Genomic DNA, 20,740 nt, shown 5'->3' on the forward strand with positions numbered 1-20,740 from the left:
CCCCGAATTCTCACTTGCCCCGGGGTACCTTAAATGACGTTGAGAACAAAAACTGATAACTGATCATAGTTGGACCAATTTGAAAGAAAGCTGATTTAATAATCTCAATGTTGAAGTTTGAGCACATATCACACTACTGTACAAGGACAACACACTCTTCGCAGAAACCATACTGAATATCATTCACATATTCTCAAATCATTCAAGTAATTGAAGATATTCAGAAAGCTCATTTGTAGCACAATTGGGGTACAGAAATTACTCAAATTAAAACGTTCCCAACAGAGAAAGGAATTTAAACTTCATGGAAAAACTTTGTTCGATGTTGATGCGATCAGGCTACGTTTCGCGAAGCGCTGACTAGATGGCGGTAGTAATGAGATGTGCCACATGCAAGGGTCTGGTTCAATTTTATATTTGACCACTTTCAGCGGGACACCCAGAACCGTTTCCGGAAAAATGTGGTCAAAGCTTATTTTTTGCTAACCGTTCATCAGGTTATCGAAAAAAGTCGCAATTTAATGTGGTGTTACATGAATGGGTTTGAATCACTTTTACATTTGGCCACTTCTGGTGAGACACCCGGAATCGATTTCGGGACACTGCCGGCTGTCTCAAATATGGTCTGAGACTTCATTCTCACGAATCGTTCGTCAGGTTTTCGAAAAATGTTGCTATTTGATGTACTGTCTAAACCCGCTTATTCGACACTATTTAATACGACGCTTTGTAATCGAAACCCGCTCAATCGACATTTGTCGATCAAATGGCACAGCGATCTACACTCTAAATGCGAATGATCCGATGTTGTGCTGATATTTATACCCGCAATAGCTACTCATGCAACTGCTATCTCCGGATGTTGAAACATGGTGCTATCCGACAGCTGATCCGTCTAGAGATCAACCGGAATGAACTTCGGAAACCAACAATCGTAGAAAGAACAAGCTATTAATTCGCACCTCCACAATATCAATCACAAATACTAAAAACGAGTTGCCAAATTGCAATTAACAAGATTGTGTAATCATAGAGCGCTATCGACTGAAATTCTTTATAACCGGAGTAGTGTTTCGGCTTCGCAGTCACGCAATCAAACGACTAAATATCGCTCTATATCCGACGTTTCGGTGTTTAATACACCTTCTTCAGGGAATCGTACAATTAAAATGAGACATCATAAGCGAATTATAATAATCTAAATAACATTAGACCTCACAAAACTCGTAATCGTTCTCGTACTGCAGGCTCGGTTCTAGCATTATAATTTTTGTAGGATTTTTGCCAACACTTTTTTAACATTTTAGACGGATCATGCTAGAACCGAGCCTGCAAAACGAGATCGATTACGAGGTCTGTGAGATCTAATGTTATTTGGATTATAATAATTGGCTAGTGATGTCTTGTTTTAATTGTAGAGTTCCCTTATAAAGGTGTAAAAAACATCGAAACGTCATCGGTTACAAGATTGTGTGGGTATCAGTAGGTCAGCTCCAGAGGCACGTTCTTCTCTATTTTGGAAATTTGTATCTCATTGTGTAGGGTGAGCAGTTTGTCGAATTAAAAGTTTACCCCGGTAATTTGACAGCAAACATTGTCGAATAAGCGTAGTTTTACGGCACCGCATGCATGAGTTTGATTCATTTTTGCATTTGACCAGTTCCAGCGGAACACCCGAAAATGGTTCCGCAACTCTACCGGTAGTCTTGTGGTCTGAGACTTTTTTTTTCTTGCTGACCGTTCTTCACGTTATCGAAGAAGTCGTTATCTAATGTGCCGTGTGCATGCGTTTGGTTCTCTTCTACTTTTACCACTTCCAGCGGGACACCCGGAACCGGTTCTGGAACACTGCCGGTTGTCCCAAATATGATCCAAAATTATTGTCTAGCCAACCATTTATCAGGAAACCAAAAAATCCGCTATTTGATATGTCGCATGCATTAGTTTGGTTCACTTTTATATTTGGACACTTTCGGTGAGACACCTGAAACCTATTATCGAACATTACCGGTAGTTTCTGATGTGGTCTAAGCCTATTTTCTTGTTCATCAGGTTATCGAAAAACCAGTGATTTGTAATAGTTTTTGGTGCAATAACCTGTGTGTCAATCAAATCACAAGTTTTTTACGCTTTTTAATCCGTCGGCTGTGAACACTACCTAGATAGTAGTAGCTAGTAGCAAACACTTCTAGCGCGGACAACAACCATAACCGTTTCAGTATAACAGTTAGTTTTGTTTATAATTATCTCAAAGCAATGACTCGCAACTGATGAGCCTCATCAGTGATATAATCCCACCCCAACTCGCATAGCAGAGATGACATTAGGGCCCATATAGCCGAGGCGGTAAACGCACGGGTATTCAGCATGACCATGCTGAGGGTGACGGGTTCGATTCCCGGTCGGTCCAGGATCTTTTCGTAAAGGAAATTTCCTTGACTTCCTTGGGCATAGAGTATCTTCGTGCCTGCCACACGATATACGCATGCAAAATGGTCATTGGCAGAGGAAGCTCTCAGTTAATAACTGTGGAAGTGCTCATAGCTGAGAAGCAGGCTTTGTCCCAATGAGGACGTTACGCCAAGAAGAAGAAGAAGATGACATTAAAGCGATAGCGAAGAATCCAGATCTCGTTGCTTTCTGGTGATCGAGTTAGACAGACACACCGAAGAACAAATCAAAGTTTAAACCAAACTTGTAAATCAAGCTAGTTCTTAGCTTTTAAAAACTGAATTTCCGAAGAAGTCAATCGAGGGTGATTGTAATCGAAGTTTGTTAAAAGTGAAATCAGGTAAATGTGTTGATGTATTAGAGTGTGGTGCATTAGCATTTGTTATCGTGTCACTTGAAGGCCAAACCTTCAAGCGAAGTTTTTTGTCTTTGGCTTAGGCAGATCGTGGTTCTGGTGCTCCCACCGGAATATAACACGGAATCCGTTCGTGAATACGGTGCAACCTCCCAGTGCTCATCGAAGAACGCGGTAGGAAGAGACGTCGGAAGACAGTGGCAAGGCCGCGGTCACCCAACAACGTGATCGCCACGTGGTGTGCCAGCGAAGCTAGCGAGGTCGTGTGTACTGTTGGCACTCAACGATCGGCCAGCTGGCCACACGGAGTCAACGAGAAGTCGTTGGTTTGCTAGGAGGCCCGAATTCCAAGTCGTTAGTCCGCTAGGAGGTCCTAATCGAAGTCGCCCGGTACCCCACCGGCTACAAGCCCAGGTCGTGTCATCGTATCGCATCGTACCTCTCGGAACACACAGCACCGCCCGGTGCACCGGCACTCTAAAGCCCCGAGTAGCGAAACGATTAAACACCGAACCAGCCTGTAGTTAAACCAAAGACCATTGTCGTGTGCACCCGCTGACCAGGACCGTTTCAATGCCATTAGCTTGTACACCGTAGTCGATCAGGTCGCCCTAGACATCCGGTCGCGCCCCCTTCGGCGATCAAGCAATTCTCGCCGTCTCGCCGTATTCCATCGGCGATCAAACTTTCCTTAACGCGTCGCCGCACCCTGTTGGCGACCAAGCCGTCCTAGACCTTCGGTTGTGCCCCGCCGCATACCGTCGGCGATCAAGCCGTTGTAGACTTCCGGTCGTGCCCCGCAAGCGATCAAGCCGTCCCCGCAGTCCGGCCGCACACCGTCATCGGCAACAACGCACAGTGGCGGGGCTCCATACAAATGCCGGACAAAACCTAAAACTTTCTCCAAATGCGCTGAAATTCACATGTCTAGATAATTTGGGTGTGCTAAATCTATTTCTGGCATCAAAATTTACATAACTTGCATTATTTTTGTATAAAAGTAGGTTTAAAGTATTAAAATAACCATATTTTTAATAAAAATAATAAAAAGCTCATAATAAATAAGTCGGCATCATGTTTATTTGTTTTTGGAATATAGTTTTAGTGCTCTATGTTGCAAAAAATACTGGATAATATGTTAATCTACATAGTTTATTTGATGAAGCATGTAGAATTGTATAAAAATGCGAGTTAACAAGGCAAAATTGCTACACACTTTTTATTAAGTGAGGGTTACATTCTATTCATCATGTCCGCTTGTCACAAAGTGGAAATAACAATGACGATACCTCATACCACATCTAGGTGGAACAAAAGCCGACAATACAAGCTCACAACACAGACAAACAGACATCTCATGCTACTCACTTCCCATTGATCCTCTTATTAACAGTTAGTTCAAATAATCGGTAGTTCGTAAATCGTACGCTCATGGCTCTCGCATAATTTTTGCTCCTGTTTGACGTTTGTTCACTACCGCCACCTAGTTATGAGATTGCGGAACATTGGAATTGATTGGCGGTGGTTTGATTGGCATTGAGTGATTGTGTTCTCGTGACCATTATTTAAATCACAATTTGTTCGAAGTGATACGTCTGTTTGTCTGTGCGTTGGTCTGTGGTCACCATTTTAGTGGCTTTTATTTTGAGTTAATCATTATTGAAATTAATGCCGCCGAATTTCCGAGAACGTATTTTAGCAAATAAAACCTCGGGTGATTAGTTGTTAAAATAATAAATATGGATATGTAAGGTACAATTGTTTTTGAATGTACAGGAAATCCGTAATTTCATTATACTTATTAAAAGGTAAACTACATATAGCTACTGACTCTAATAAAATCGATAAAATATGGTCTATCACAAAGCCATTCAATATCCGCACAGTTGTATTTGCTCAAAAATGCAATTATTGAATACAGTACCAACGTAATGCTGTCTTAAGAGATCGTATGCGTGACAATAAACAGGTTAAAACCCTTCCCCAGTACATTCTGCATAAGCGATAACGCAACATATCAATATACTACAATGACTTTTATATTATGGACGGGAATTTTAAAAGATATTTTATAAGTTTACGTTCGAAAACAAAATTCATAAATTTTCGACTGTTCCGCAACCATGCGTCTCCATTACAACTTTTTTTCAAAAAAGTAAATTTTTCGTTCTTAGCGCAGTTTTGCGCAGACAGTGACGTATATCCCCAAAAACTAGACAAGATTTGGGATTAGATGCAACACACCTGATCGTTCCGAACTGTTTCATTAAAAAGTATTAGATCAATGTAGCCTGAATTTATAATCAAAAAAATCAGTAAAAGTTACATTTTTTGAATGGTTTTAAAAGACAACAAATGTAAGCTAAGATTAAGATTGAATGTTGTAATGCTAAGGTTAAATGTATCCCAAAACAATAACAAAATTCATGGATTTTAATATCAACTATATGTTACACACTGTGACATTGAAATTATGGTTTGAAATTATGATAATAAAAACCAATTATTCAGTACATAGTTGTTCAACTTCGAAAAATTCCCCTGGACTCAATTTTGAATCAATTGACTTGAAAATTTGGACTTTTCTTAGTTAAAATATTTATAACAAAAGAAAAATATCAAAGCAATGAAATTTTGAGATGAAATTTTGAGGTTTTGTCCGGCCTCCGGCTACTGTGCAACGAGCCAGGATCCAGACAAGTAGCCCAGCTACGTACAGGTTAGAGATAGATTAAGTACTCCTTTTATAAACCTACACTAAGAGATAGAAACGGTGTCTGGCCATTTGGCCGAATGCCATTTGGTCGAATGCCGTTTGGCCGAATTATTATCAAAAGGATTTGGAGGCGTAGGCAAAATCTCATTCTAGCTGCCAATATGGTCATCAGAAATACTCCCTTCTTTTAATCATAGGCTATTTTTCCTAGTTTTACGATTGAGAGATTAGTTGGCGTTGAAACTAAGAATATTTTTGTCAGAAATTTTTCCTTCTTTGAATCATAGGCTGTTCTTTTGAGTTATACTGATATAGGAAACTGTGACATGGTCACTTAAGTTCACCATACCCTTTTCGGCGAAACGGCATTCGGCCAAATGGCGTTCGGCCAAATGACCCGGAACCGATAGAAACACTTGCACAAGTTTAGGGTATCGTTGCCATTCCAAATACAATGCAATGTGTTTTCGATGAACTTTCAATACAGTTGCCCATTTTACACCCACTCTTTGTACCGAGATCCATAAATCTAGAGTTCCATTCTTTCGCTATATTTTCGTATGGTTTGCGCTTTGAAGGTTGGTGAGTGGATCGTATCGTTCGTTTAAACCCGCCGAGGGTGTCTTTCGGTGCATTCCCGCATCACACCACTCTGGTGTGTTGGCGCTTAAGTTTTGTTTCTAGGGTTTGAGTTGAACTTGGTCGCAACGGAAAGTTCATGCTACTGGTTCCGATCGGATTCCGTTTAGATCTGTGTGTAGCGGAAGTATACTATAAAAGTTGTCCAGCACTGGTATCAGGATACCCAATGCCGATCTTGCAACTTTTAGTCCCGTATCGTATCGTCTGGTTGGCAACTTCGCCGAGGGTTGTCCTGTTACAGATTTGATGTGTCGCAAGGACGGGTTTGGATAACTTCTTTATTTGACCACTTCCTGCGGGACACCCCAAATCGGTTCCGGCTCACTACCGGTTCAGATATGATCTGAGACTCTTTTTCTGCTTACCGTTAATCAGTTTTTTGAAGATTCCGCGGTTTCATGTGTAACATGTATAAGTTTGTTTCATTTTCATATCGAAATAACTCCGGAACGGTTGGACCGATTCGAACCATTTTCAATAAGAAACAATGGGATCAGATTCCCCGTCGAATGAACAATCGGTCATTGAAATCGTTTGAGGTTTGCTGCCAAAAAAGTGATGTGAGTATTTTGTACACTTACATACACACAGAGACATTACCTCAATTCGTCGAGCTCAGTTGATTGGTATTTGTGACTTGAACCTCCGAGCCTTCTATCAAAAAATCATTTTTGAAGTGAACATATCGTCCCCTTAATGCGAGAACTAGGTAACTCGAAATTTGACGTTTTTGAGTTGAATATACCATTATATCAAGCTTTTTGAGCTCTATAATATATCCAAATACCGATGAAATACGATTATAAACGACGGAAATATTCACCATTTTCAAAACTAGGTATCTCAGTGTAGAATACAAGAACTGAGTGTTATAACTAGGTAACTAAGAAAATCATATCAATTTCCAACCGCACAGGTTTAAAGCTATCGGATGCTTGGACGTGGAAATTTTACTAGTCATTATTTTGTTGATAGATTGAAAATCTACTACTGTTTTTCATTTTAGGCCTAAAACTTAAAATGTTTTACTTGTATTGATTTAGCTAAAAACTGTGATAGTTCGTAGACGATTATTTATGAACATTTTGAGGTGTCATGTGGTGATATAGCAGGCGTCCTAGCAAATTCAGTAATTACACGTTAATTTCAATATGTGAACCCTTTTAAATTTGCATACTACAACAATAAAACTGGAAAGAATGATATCAATAGTTGTGAAAACTAGGTATCTCAGAACATCTCCTCCATTATTTATGTTGCATTTTGAGTGCTATAACTAGGTAACTCGACAATTTTTCAACAATTTATTGTTTTTATCATAGGTTTAAACCAAAATAGTTCAAAACTTTTTCATGTAGCAGAAAGAGTAGAATCTGAATAAGCAATCAATGCTAAAAATTAACTACTTTAAAGGCTCCATACCATTGGAACAACTGCATGAAAAAATGTAAAATTTTCAAAGTCGTTTTTCTCGAAACTATGATTTTCGAGTTACCTAGTTCTAGCATTAAGGGGACGATATAGCCTTTCACTTCACTACACTTAGGAGTGTACGAGAAAGGCAAACATGTGGCATTCGATTGGGTTTTGCAAAATTCTGGCCGAAACTTTCTCTATTCCACTTACCTTACTATGAAAATCCAGCATACAATCACTGTAGCCGGCTTCGGTCTTGATGGTCGTTGCCGCCGCCGCCGCTCCTGTCAGCGGGCTGCAAATCTGTCCAACACTTAACGGTGCTTCTCTATACCACGGATACATATCTCGAAACTGGACGCTGCTGGCTGGATCTGTTCTTCTACTAGTACCACTACAAAGCACCATAAACAATTGCACATTGCGTCCCGGGGTTCACGCGTTTGATTCTTTTAGGAGGCTATCGAGACGCACTTCCTTCTTCTGAATGCACAGCACACTTTTATGTTTACTCTTCAATGTCATCAGGGGAAATTCTTCTTCACTCAACCACCAACGAGCCCGTTGATTAATCGCCGCGCGCAGGGAAAGTATTGTCACCCCGTTGGCGTCGTCGCCGTAACAAATTGATTCGTTTCCTGTGTTCAGTGCAGCACTTCTTCGTCACACAAACGAACACACACGTCCGCGTCCCACTCAGCTGGGCTTCCGATAATTTCACTCAACATGCGATTCCGTTATTATTTCGCGTTCCTGCTATTATCATTGCATTGCAGGGACAGGGGGAGTGGATCAGGTTGGTGAGACGACGGGTGTACCTATAATATGTGATAAAATCTCAGATATTCAAAGTAACAAGGAATCAATTCAAGTCCCTCCCGTACTGATAGCGGTAGGGATGTCGCAAAATTTCAAATAATCGATTAACTGATAATCGATTTTGACTATGTCGCGTCATGACGTCTAATCGGTTAGAGAGGTTAGAGATATCTAAAAATCGGCTTGGGGTTTTATCTTCTAACTAAGCATCGACCAAACATGATCGAGTTTAGACTTCTACCTCACGTAATGCCTCTTGGCCAATATGGTATTACTTACTAATTTATAAATTAGCTTCCATATCTTGTAAAAAAATATTGTGAAAGAAATAAATTCCCCTTAAAACAATAAGATGCAATAATTGTCACTCGAATAGTGTTACCGTTTAGTCCACGTCTGTTTTGGGCACAACCTGCATTCGATTCTCGTCACACCTTTTACGTGACACAATGGTACATAGGATGATCAAAAATTATAATTTTACCGTAGGTGTTTATTCGAAAAGTCAATCAAATCCAACTTTGAAGTGTCACAGAGGTTTTGTGGGGTGTCAATTGAAGACTGGATCAACAAGTGAATCTGACGAAGCAAATATTAAACGGTGATGAAGAACAATTCGACTAGCTGCATCTTTGGTGCGGTTGCATGCTTCGTACATAAAAAGAGAAAAGTTTTCAACTGGTAAGTAGAGTGAAATTAAAACGTGAAATTCCCAGAAATTTATAGAGGATGGTTATTGGTAGTCTACATCCTTTTGCTTCCATCTGATGAGCTATTGGCAAAGTCAGGTAGGAATATTTGAAACTATTGGCTATTTTCCGTGTGATTAGACGGGAATTCGCACCTATGACACAAACTGTCACGCTTTCAGTAGCTAAGGTTTTCATCATGACACTTATGTAGAGTGCTAACACTTATGTAGATTCTAAACAACATTCTTGAGTAAATCCCCGAGTCTCTAGCCGAAGTTCTTAAAATATTACTAACCAAACTTGTATATAAATTTCTGCAGTAGACAAGTTTTATTCCTCTCTAGGATGCAGTCCCAAGGATTCCACCAGAAATTGATTCAGAAATTTTTCGAACTACACTCTGACTTTATAAGAAACTATTCAAGGAATTTCTTTAGAGATCCTTGTCAAATTTATTTGAAATATTCCTTCAAAAACGTCCTCATAATTTTTCGATGAATTCTTAAAAAAACAATCCCACGAGAATTCCTCCAATGATCCTTTCGAAAATTTCTCAAAGTGATCATTTAGGAATTCCTGCAAACATTCCTCCTGGATGTGTTCCAAATACTCCTCCACATATTCCTTCAACGATTATATATTACCAAAGGTACGTCCAGGATTATCTTCCAAGTTTCCATCAAAAGATTCTCCATAAATTATTTAAGGAATCTCTCCATATATACCATTTTGAATTCCTCTGAGGAGGATGGCGAGTTTTTTTTCCAGATATGCCAAAAAATGTAAAAGACACTTTTTTGTATATAAAATTCCCATATTTCCAAAAAAAAAATCGAAAAATTATCTAGGATGATAATTCACCTCCTGTCGGAGGACCAGAAACTTTTCCATGTCTTTTACTATAGATTCTTCCGAAACATGAAATTCCGTCCATCCATTTTCCTACAGGTCATTTCCCAGAGATTTTCTCAAGATTTTTTTCCCGAAATTTTTGCAAAAAGTACTTTAGGGATTCTTTCTTGGATTTCTATAAATATTCCTCGAGGGCTTTCTTCAGGAATTCCTCCTAAAGATTTCCTTAGAAAAGTTTCAATAAATAAATAAAAGGGTTAAGGATTCTTACAAGAATCGCTCCAAGATATCGTTCAAGGATTTCTCAAAGAAGTGCTTTAACACTCCAGGAATTGCTCTTGCATTTTAGTAAATTATTCCTCCACGAATTCATCCAAAAAATATTTCAAAAATCTTTCCAAAACCATTATAATAATTCCTGAAGGATAAGTTCAGGAATTTCTGTAAGAACTATTGCAAGAATTCTTCTTAAGATTCCATTGATATCTTCCAAAACTTTCATCAATGATTTTTTCTTCTAAATTCCTCCAAATATTCCAGCATTTATTCTTTCAAGGAGAGATTCCTCTGCGAAAGCCTCTCATGATGACCGTAAATATTTTTTTAGAGATTCTTTCAGGGTATTTTTTATGAATATCTTCTATTTTTTCCCCAGAAACTTCATTTTTCCTGAAAATCCTTGAAAGAATTCTTCCAGGAATCCTACAAAGATTCATGTAGGCATTCCTGAAAACATTATTTTGAGAAATCGTAGATTTAGGTTTTTTCAATGATTTCTGCTAGAATTTCTTCAAAAACTCATCTGAAATTGATCATCAAATGTTTTATTCTGACTTTCTCCAGCAAGTACCAATATTTTTCAAGAATTACTCCAGGATGTACCATTGGTTTCCGCCTTAGAATTCAACAGGAATTTACCCGACGATAGATTTAAGAGAAACGAAGAATTCTTTCAACCATCACTTTAAAAGTCTTTCAAAAAGTCCTCCATGGGCTCCATAAGACATTACAAACATTTGCAAGAATTCTTTCAGTCATTCTTCTATACATTCCTCTATCCATTTGTTCTCTATGGAGCATTTTTCGTAAAGTTCTTGCAAAAATATTTCAAATATTCCACCAGGAATGCATCCACAGACTATTGAAGGATTTTGTTAGAAATTTCATCAAAAATTCTTTCATTAATTGTGCCAGAATACCATTCAAGGACTTTTCATGGATTCCTACAAGGATTTCTCCAGGTTAACTTCAGGTTCAAAGAGTTACTCTATCGATTCCTCAATAGAAATTAAAAAAAAAAACTCATGCAATTCCTCCAATGGTATCGGCAGGAATTCTTCCAATAAATTCTTGAAGATTTTTCCAAGAATTCTTGATGGATTATTCCAAGAATTCCTAGGAGGAATTCCTTCTAGAATTTATTTAGAAATTGGTTCAACGATATTTTCAGGTTTTTTTTTTACCAATATGGCATTACTCGAGGAATTCCCTTAAATCTCGCCCTTAGGATACCTTTATTCCTCAAAGATTTTTGTTTTAAATCTCTATGAATTCCTCCACAGAATCATCAAAGGATTATTGCATTCTTTCAAGGATTCTTCCACAAATTTGTCAACGGATTCCTTCAAGGACTGTCTTTATCCACCGGGATTCTTTCAGCAGTTTCACCATAGAATTCATCCAATGGCTGGGTTGGGTTCATTCAAGAAATCCTCGAAGGATTCTAAAAGGAATTCGTTTTAAAATATTCCTGACATGTGACTTCAAAAACTATTAAGGGAAATTACTTCGACAAAAATTACTTCTCTGATTTATCTAGAAACCTGCGATTCCTCCAGGAATGCCTCCACGAACTCTTCTAAGAACTTTATCAACATTACAATGTCACAAATGGAGGAAAACGTACCTCTGGAGCTGATCTTCTGATACCACATGGAAAGAGTTTATAGAAAATTTCTGAAAAAGTGTAGAATTAGCCTAACTTAAAATACACGTTAATAAAAATTAAAAAAAAATCTGATAAAAACTCAAAAAATCCTAGGAAGTTATTATTTTGGAATTGGCTTCTTTAGCGGTGTTGAGATAATTACATATTCTGAATCTGCATGCGAAACTGAGCCGAAATCCAAATTTTCATGAATTTTGGTGCCCGGGAACCTATTTAAAAATCAATTTGAAGTTTATATGGGAGCGATTTGTCGAATCACCCCTCGTCACATTTTGTACTGGGTGGAGCTGTCAAACAGTTACCCAGCTGTCAAAAGATGATTTCGAAAAATCTCTTTGAAATTGTTTTTAGGTACTAAAATAAAGTTCTAAAAATTTGAAAAAAATCGTAGTGGCTCAGAAAAAGGTGCTCTTTCGTATAAAATCAAAAAATCGATACATTTTTCTTAATTTAAAAACCCAATTGTTGGAGGAATTCTTGTAGCAGTCTTTGCAAATATTTAAACAGGAAATTTTCGGGAGACCCCTTTGAAGAATTCCTAAAAGAGTCCTTGAAAAATCCTAGCAGAATCTTCCGAAGGAATCACTGATGGAATTCCTGTGGCAGTCCTTGTAATTATTTCAGGAGCGATCCGTGGATAAATTTCCTTCGAACAATTCAGAGAAGACTTCCTAAAAAAGTTCAAGGAAATATACTTTTAAAAATCTTCAGGCATGATTCCTGCCTGGCGAAACTTTCCGTGAAGGAATTCAAGGAAAAAATTGGAAGAAATTTGTGAAAGAATTCCTGAGAAAAGCCTTTCAAAGATTTTCTCGAAACATCCTTGATATAATTTTTGAAGGAGCATTTGGAAGATTTCCTGGAGAAATTCTTTGAAGAATCTTTGGAGGAATCTTTACCAGTCTTTATCAGTCGTAATTATTGGAGAAATTCCCGAAGAAGCTCATGGAAGAGTTCATCGAAGAATACTTGGAGGACTTTTTAGAAGAATAACTATTCCTAAGAAAGTATTCTAGTTGACCCATGATTTCTCAAGGAGTTTTTTTTAGAAGTTTGTAATTCCTAGAGTTATTTTTGAAAAAAAAAAAAAAACGTTGGGTGGGAGAATCCTTGGCAAAATCCTTGCAAAATTTCCCGGAGGAATAATTGGATAAATTCCTTCAGCACTCCATGTAGTAATTTCAAAAGGAACCCTTGAAAAAAAAATTGGAAAAATCTTGGAAAAATCTTGGAAGAATTTTAAGAGAAATTTTTTAAAGAATATTTGTCAGCACTCATGTAGTCATTTTCGAAAAAAAAACAAAAAAAAATACTTGGTCAAGTTTTTGAAGGAATTCATGGATAATACCTTGGAAGAATTCATCAAAGAAAACTTAAAAGAATGCTAGAGTAACCACTTAGAAGATTTTATTGAAAGAAGAGTGGGAGAAGCTAGATAAAAAAAAAATCCAAGATATCCTACATCATTTTTGGGAGCAATTCTGTAGTAATTCTTGGAGAAATGTCCGCAGACGATTCCCTGGCGAAGTCCTTGGAAAAAATGGAGGTATCCCTGCAAACGTTCCTAAAGGAGGCAATGAAAAAATACTTCCAAAAATAGCCCTCTAGGAAACCCAGGCATTCCGCAAGACATTACATATCGCGGTTTTTAGTTTCTGAGATAATACTTGAAAAAAAAAAACGACGATTTAAACCTTGGCAGAACCCTTGGAGGAATTCTAGCAGAAATCTTTGCAGGAATTTCTGTGGCAGTCCTTGTAATTTACTTCAGGAGGAATCCTTGGAGAAATATTTGAAAAATACAGAAGGAGTTCTTGCAAGATTTCTTTGAGACATGGTTGAAAGAATATTTGCCAGAACGGCTGTAGTCACCCATGGAAAATTTCCCGGAGAAGTGCTGGTAAAGCATTTGGAGAAATCCTTGGAAGAATTCATCTAGGAATATTTGTAAGAATGTAATGTTTCTCTTTATAGGATTTCATGAAAAATATGCATACGAGATTTAAAAAAATCCCGGGTAGAACTGCTTCTGGATGCATTAAAGCAGTTCCTGGAGGAATCCTTTACATAATCATTCGAGGAATCCTTGACAAAAGTTCAGTAGTTATCTTTGGAGACAGTGAAGTGAAGCTACTTTCCTAGAAGAAGAATCAAAAGAATACCTCCAAGAAAACTCTCTAGAGGACCCAACAATTCCTCAAGGAATTGTTATTGGAGATTTGTAATATTTCGAGCAATACTTAAGGGATTCGTGAGTGTAGTCCTTGGCAAAATACTTGGAGTAATTACCGGAAAAACCATTTGAGGAATTCCTGTGGCAGTCCATGCAAATATTTCAGAAATAATCCTAGAAGAAATTTCCGGACGAATCTTCTGAAGAGTTTCTGAATGAATGCGTTGAAGAGCCTTTTGGGAATTCCTGGCAAAAAATCTGTAGTAATCTTTGAATGCCTGAAGAAGTCCTTGGTAGAATACATGCAGAAATTAACCAAAGAATATTTGAAAGAATTTCTGGGGAACCCCGTAAAAGATTTTCTGAAAAAAAAAATGCTTGGAAGATTCCCGACAAAATCCTTGGTAGTAATTCAGGAGGAACCCTTCGAAAAGTTCCTGGAGAAGTCCTTCGAAATATTTTTGGCCAATTGAAGCGCATGGGTTCATGGAACAAACTCATGGGGGAACTCATTAAATAATAATCGGAAGAAATGATGAGACACGGACACCGTCTTCAGCCAGAGGTTGACTGAACGAAACTTAACACAAGACAATGAACACGACACACATTACGAGCATCAGTGGATACGAAGAAGAAAAATTTCTTGCAAAAAGTTTCATCTCATCAAATTCTCTGAGATGAATACTTTACGAAGTCTTTGGAAGAATTTAAGGAGATATCTTTATAACAAATCATCAAAAATACTTGTAAGAAAGAATTCCTAAGGAGCCCATGGAAAATCTTCCGAAGGTGTAACTGCAACTGTTTCTGGAGAGCTTCTAAAAACAATTTCAAAGCTCTTCAGAAGACCTAGGAATGATTTTTTTCAAGTAATGTTTTCGTGCAGTAATCCTTGAAAATAAGATTTTTCAGGAATCTCTAGTATAAGTTTTAAGAAGAATTCTTTGAACAATTCCCGGAGAAGTATTTGGAAGCATTCATGAAAACAAAAACCTTTGCATAATCTATAAAGTAATACTAGCAAAAAATATTGCAGTAACAAAATATGCTGGAATAGTCATTAGGCAGATTTTAGGGTGATATCTTCGGTGAAATCCTGGAGAAGTCATTACAAGTTGCAGTGAAATTTCAGTAGGAAGCCTTCAGGTTGTCTACTCATGTGATATCAGACAAAATAAAATTGCCAGACTTTTCCAGGTTTTCACATATAAGGTATTATATCTTTTTTTTCATAAAAAAATCTACAGATATGTCTCAAATAACATTAAGTTAACACTTTATGGGAAAATGCGCAAGATTTAATATCCAATTCTTTCAGATCGTTCAATCTTCCAAGAACTTTACTTTTTTCGCAAAACTCCTTCGAAAATAAAACAAAAAAACGGTAAAAAAATAATTCAAGTTTTTTCTTAGAGTTTTTAAGGTCAATTGCTAGAATCTGCTCTGACATTTGCACCTATTTTTTTTTTTTCAAAAATAAATGACATCCAAACACTCTAAAAAAATTCTTTCTCTAAAAAAAAGCTTCCCAGAGTCCTATCAGAAATTTCACAGACCGTATCATCGTTAAGGACAAGGTATTTGGAGTACATAGCTCAAAGTTTTTAGAGCACCGTTTTTTAGAACCGTAGAACGGATTTGGATGAGAATGCATCACGCTAATTGTTCAGTGGTTGTCAACAGCGTGATGCATTTTAATCCAAATCCGTTCAACGGTTCTAAAAAAACGGTGCTCTAGAAATTTTGAGCAATGTACTCCAAATACCTTGTCCTTAAATTTCTTACACCGTTTTTAAACTAAACTTTGACATCTGTTCTCTGTGCTGAACTGCTCGTCGGATTTCTACGACAATACCTCCTTTAAATTCTTCCCACGAGTTTTTCGACGAGTTAACCTGGAGGTTTACCGGAGTTGATTTTTGGCCTTCTCCAGTTTTTCAAAGTTTCCATGCAGAGGTTGATTAAATATTGGCTCTATAAATAGTTCTTTCCGAGATTTGTTTGGTATTCTTTCGGGATTTACGAGAATTGCTCATAGCTTTTCTTCCAGAGGTTTTCCCTATATGTTCCAGTTTTTCGCTGAATTCTTTCTAAAGATCGTCTCAAAATGTATTCAAAGTTACATTAGGAATTCTTCTCAGCAAGGATTCCGGAGAAAAATCAGCAAAAAAAAGCTGATAGTTCACTGCTACAAAACCGGTAAAAAATTACGCAGAAAAGCCTGAAAAAATCTCTGAACAAAAACGGAGAGAATTCGATGAGAAATATCAGCAATACCATACTAACAAAAGTAGCTGCATAACAGCATATGGAGCAAACGCTGTTGGAAGAAAGGTCGCTTAAACAACAGCAAAAATGTTAGTTGGGTAGCTTTAGAAGTATTCACAGAAGTAATTTTGGAGAAAAAAATCCTAGCCCGGCCTGCTCACGAGAATTCAAAGCAAAATCTCAGGTGAAACTTAAAAAACCGCGTGAGCCTCTATGGAATATCCAAGCTGAAGCTTCTGAAGAAATCCAGGGATAAACGCTAGAAGAAAGTCTAAAAGAAATTTCTAGAACACATTACAGAACCTTCGGCAGAAATTCCGGGAGGAACTCCTGTAGATTCGTGTAAAGCTCCTGAAAACCCTCCAGTATATAAATCCTAGGAATTACTCCTGTAGCAACTCTGGGAGAAATCCCGGGAAGATCTTCAGGGGAAATCCCAAGACGAACACAGGAAGGAATCGCGGAAGTTTTTCAATAATAATCACATCAAAAATACTAGGAAAGATTCCTTGACAAACGTGCGATATATCCTGAGAGAAACTCTTTATCGCATGATGAATCTTGGCAGAAATTCCAAAAAAATGTCTATGGGCAAAACGCAGGAAAACCTCCGTAAAAATTCCACGGAAGATTGTGCTGCCACGAGTCCTTCGGCAGTGCCGAAGCAATATCGGGAAATCCTCTGGAAACAGCACTCGAAAGAAATTCTGTAGGATCATCTTGAAACACTCCAGGAGAAATTAATCGAAGATCAGGAATTCTGGAAAATTCTCAAGGAAGAATTCCGGAACGAATTCTCGGACAAATGCTGATAGGAATTCGGAAGAATCTTCGGAAGTAAATCAGAAAGAAATACTAAAAAAATTTTCCTTGTTGTGGAATTTTTTAGATAGACACACTAACACTACACTTCAAAAACTTGTTTATTCATATCAACATTGTAGTAAATTCTATTGACTCTAATTCTGAGCTGATCAACAAGTAGTAAGGGTCAATATTCTTTATTCATACGACCCAATGCTCAATTTTTATCGGTGCAGTATTTAAGATATTCCCTGAGTATTCTAGGTTTTCTCTGTTAAATAAAAACCGCTTAGGACTCCCGGGTTTCCTATTTTTTTAGGCAGAAAGTATCCTGTCTTGGGAAAATTTTCAGGAGAAAATTTAAAAAAAAAACCTCCAAAAAAGAAGTCTTGGAGATCCACGTTTCCTCGGAAAAGCAAGGTTGCAGGTTGAGGACAATATTATCCATGAAGAGTCTAGGTCGAAACTTTGCTCTAATCGAATAGCTTTTCTTTAAGATTTCATACAAGAGAATTAGGAGTGGAGGAATTCGTGGAGAAATTCCTGAGACATGCATTAAACTCCACCCATACTCCACAAGACTTGAGCAACAATCTGGATTCCTGAATATTATAGTTTACCTATTTTCCTCTTCAGCATTTCTACCATAGAACTACTTTAATATTACGGTTGCAAACCACCCTCGAGCACTGATATAACACGTCTTACAACATGAAACCAGTGAGAAACAACGAATCCATTTTAAGAAGCACGTAGTTCAAAATAATTCCATCAAAATTAAAAAAAAAAATACGAAAAAGGTAAGAATAATTCAATGAATGGTACACATAGTTAGCAGCAGAATCTTGCTAATATGTGTAGAGTTATTCTCTTATCACGTGATGTTTTGTCTTCTTCGGACCTTCCGTAACTCCCGCGGTTGGCCATCTCCGTCAGCACCACGCTTACGCTGAGTACCAAAACCGAGTTTTTTTTTAACGTGTTGTACAAAATACAACAGCGCGATCGCTCAAGGGTTAATAAAACAGGAAAAACCATATTTGCCTTTTTATCCAACGGTTTCGGTTTTTATTAAACCTTATTCAAGGATTATAGGCTGTTTATTTTTGTACTGTTCATGCGTGTAATTGTCCATGTATGCTCGTCATTTATACAAATGGCTCCTACTTCTGTGCGGTTCGTATCGATATTTGGGCGACTCACTGTACTATTTATAGTTTGTACGACCGCCGTATAAAAGCTCGTTCTTACTTCTTTACTGTGGGTTTTAGTTACTTTTTCGCCTACGCTTTTTCGTTGCCTCGTTTGCTCAATTTACGCGAACTGTTTTACAAAAACATTTTTATTAACAAAATCTTATCGTTAACACTTTAACTTGAACCAAACCTGTATTGAGTCAGTCTCAAACAGCATTATAGATACTATGAAAACTAGCTTGACTCTACTGTCAAAAATGTCAAATGAAGAACAATCTATTCTACTTAATATACAGCATTGCATGTATGTATTTCTATTTGAAAAGGTTAACCTTCCTTTTGCATCTCATTGGCAGCAGGTCGCTGACGTAGTGTACAGTTTGGGTCAAAAATGACCCTATAATGCCAAAGGAGGGTTAAACAAGCCCAACTTCAAAGCAATGTTCAGCGGTAATTGTGGCACTGGCACCATTAACCAACCATTAACCAACCAATATTCTCAATGTTCAGGATTCATGGTAACAGTTATCTTTTATTATCACCGGATGTTCAATGGATTGTCTTCCAGTATCCTCATCTATTCAGCGTCTTAAAAAAAACAGTAGTTTATCTTCGATTGAAATTTAACCGATTTGTTGAACAATTAATCGATTATTTCGTCCAATTGACGATTTTGCGACATCTCTACAGTTATGCAGCGTAACCGAAGGCGCCCCGGATCCTACCGTGTTCAATTTAATCACGTTTTATGAATGAATCGCAACAAAATTCACTCGTCTGCCTGCCGCCGCTTCACACTCGTAGCACTTGGATGTCGCCCTCGGGCCGGCACTCATCGATCAACATTATTGCACGAAATCGATTGCAGTGCAGTGTGCGAAGAAATAAAAACTGATTGACACAATTATCATTACACTTTTTGTTCACTAATGGTGTTTACATTTTTTCCTTTCCTCCGAAGCACTCTCTCATTCACTTGATTCTTTCCACTTGTTCCTCTTCAGCGCTTCAGGACTCACGGCTTCGCTCGATGCTTTCACGATTGTCACACACACTGACACGTACGGTTTCACCTTAGATATGGCTCATTAACTCCCTGCCGTCTGTCAACCGATCTCCCTACGCCTCATAACTCATTATCGGTAATTGCGACAAAAATTCACTAATATTCCGGAGACCCCCGAACCGGTCGCCGAGTATTTTTTGACTGGTCGAAAAAATTCCTCCACGTTCCCGCGAGAAAAAAAAAACCGACGCAACAAGAAAATCAACGCGCGTTCGCCACCTCCGCCAGCGGTTTTCGTCAACGTCCGTCCAAAACGATGATGTTTGTCCTCTTGGTTTGGCAAAACAAAAAAGACTGCCTTGATGACCTTTTTTCTTCGCTTCCGAAACCGGGAATGATCTGGCCACTTTTTTACACTTTTGGGGCTGTCTCTCTCTGTCTCGCTCGCCGCCTCACATGGTTAACCGCGCGCGCTACCGCCAAGATGTGTGGAAGGCGAACACAAGCAGGGACCGAGCAACAGCTACCAGTCAGTCCGTATCTATCAACCGGCGAGTCTTCTGCTGCGTAGGAACGTCCGTCCACGAGTGTGACTCGTTCGTTTTTTTGTTCTGCTTCACTCTTGCTGAAACTCGCGCACTCAGCTTCTTCTCTCGGTCCGGGTCTGCCTTCTTTCTGTTGGCGATGGTCCCACACCGAAACGAACCGAACACCGCACCGCGGGTCCAGGAAGGGAAAAACAGAACACACCGAGGAAAAACACGTCTACAACACTTCGAAATAACGAAGCGAATCAAGTTATGTTTGTTGATAACGAGTCGTTGCAAACTTCGAAAGAAGTTTCGTTCGGTGGCTCTCTCTCGCCCCGCATAAGAGCGATGCTCCCCAAGCGCGCGTGCACTTTCGATATGTTGCTCTCACGCGAGTTAGAACCACCGGCATCGCAACTGCAATATCCTAAACAACTCCATCACCCGGTGTGGTTGGAGCGCCAACCGTTGTAAGGTTCCACTGCACAACGGGAGCTGAATCCCCGCGAGAGAAACTGGAGCATTCGCTCGCTCTCTCTCCCCAAAGTTTCTCGCTCCGGTTCGAAACAACACGTGACTTCAACCGGTAGCAGCGTGGCTCACTCGTAGTCGCCCGAAAGGAGGGGGATGCGAAAAACTGGGGAACCACCTGCTGTCTCGTTTTTTCGTCCATGTTTTGTGCCATGTTTTTCCCGAACGGTCAGTATGAGTGGTGCGCGAAAGCACATTATACCCGCCCCAAACGGCGTGTGGTTGGGTAGCTTGTCGGTTTGTAGTTGTGTGACTCTTTTACGTTCAGTTGGGGTGTTCAGCCAACAACAGTTGAGCTTGAGCTGGACTTATTTTACCGAGCTGGATTTAGTTGGCGC

At 38.6% G+C, this 20,740-nt stretch overlaps 1 protein-coding gene across 2 annotated transcripts in view; it reads right to left on the minus strand.

Moving 5' to 3' along the window:
• Nucleotides 1–20,249, minus strand: part of LOC109431918 (zinc finger protein rotund) — a 518,068-nt gene extending 497,819 nt beyond the window's left edge. For both annotated transcript variants that reach the window (XM_029871994.2, XM_062860804.1), the window contains exons 1-2: nt 19,061–20,249; nt 7,791–8,398 (exon numbers count right to left, since the gene is read on the minus strand). In XM_029871994.2, coding sequence (XP_029727854.1) covers nt 7,791–7,988 — 198 coding nt within the window. In that variant the 5' untranslated portion in view covers nt 7,989–8,398; nt 19,061–20,249. The remainder of the gene's footprint in view (nt 1–7,790; nt 8,399–19,060) is intronic.
• Between the last annotated feature and the right edge of the window lie 491 nt (nt 20,250–20,740).

Source organism: Aedes albopictus, chromosome 3 (assembly GCF_035046485.1).
Source record: "Aedes albopictus strain Foshan chromosome 3, AalbF5, whole genome shotgun sequence".
Taxonomy (NCBI): Eukaryota; Metazoa; Arthropoda; class Insecta; order Diptera; family Culicidae; genus Aedes; species Aedes albopictus.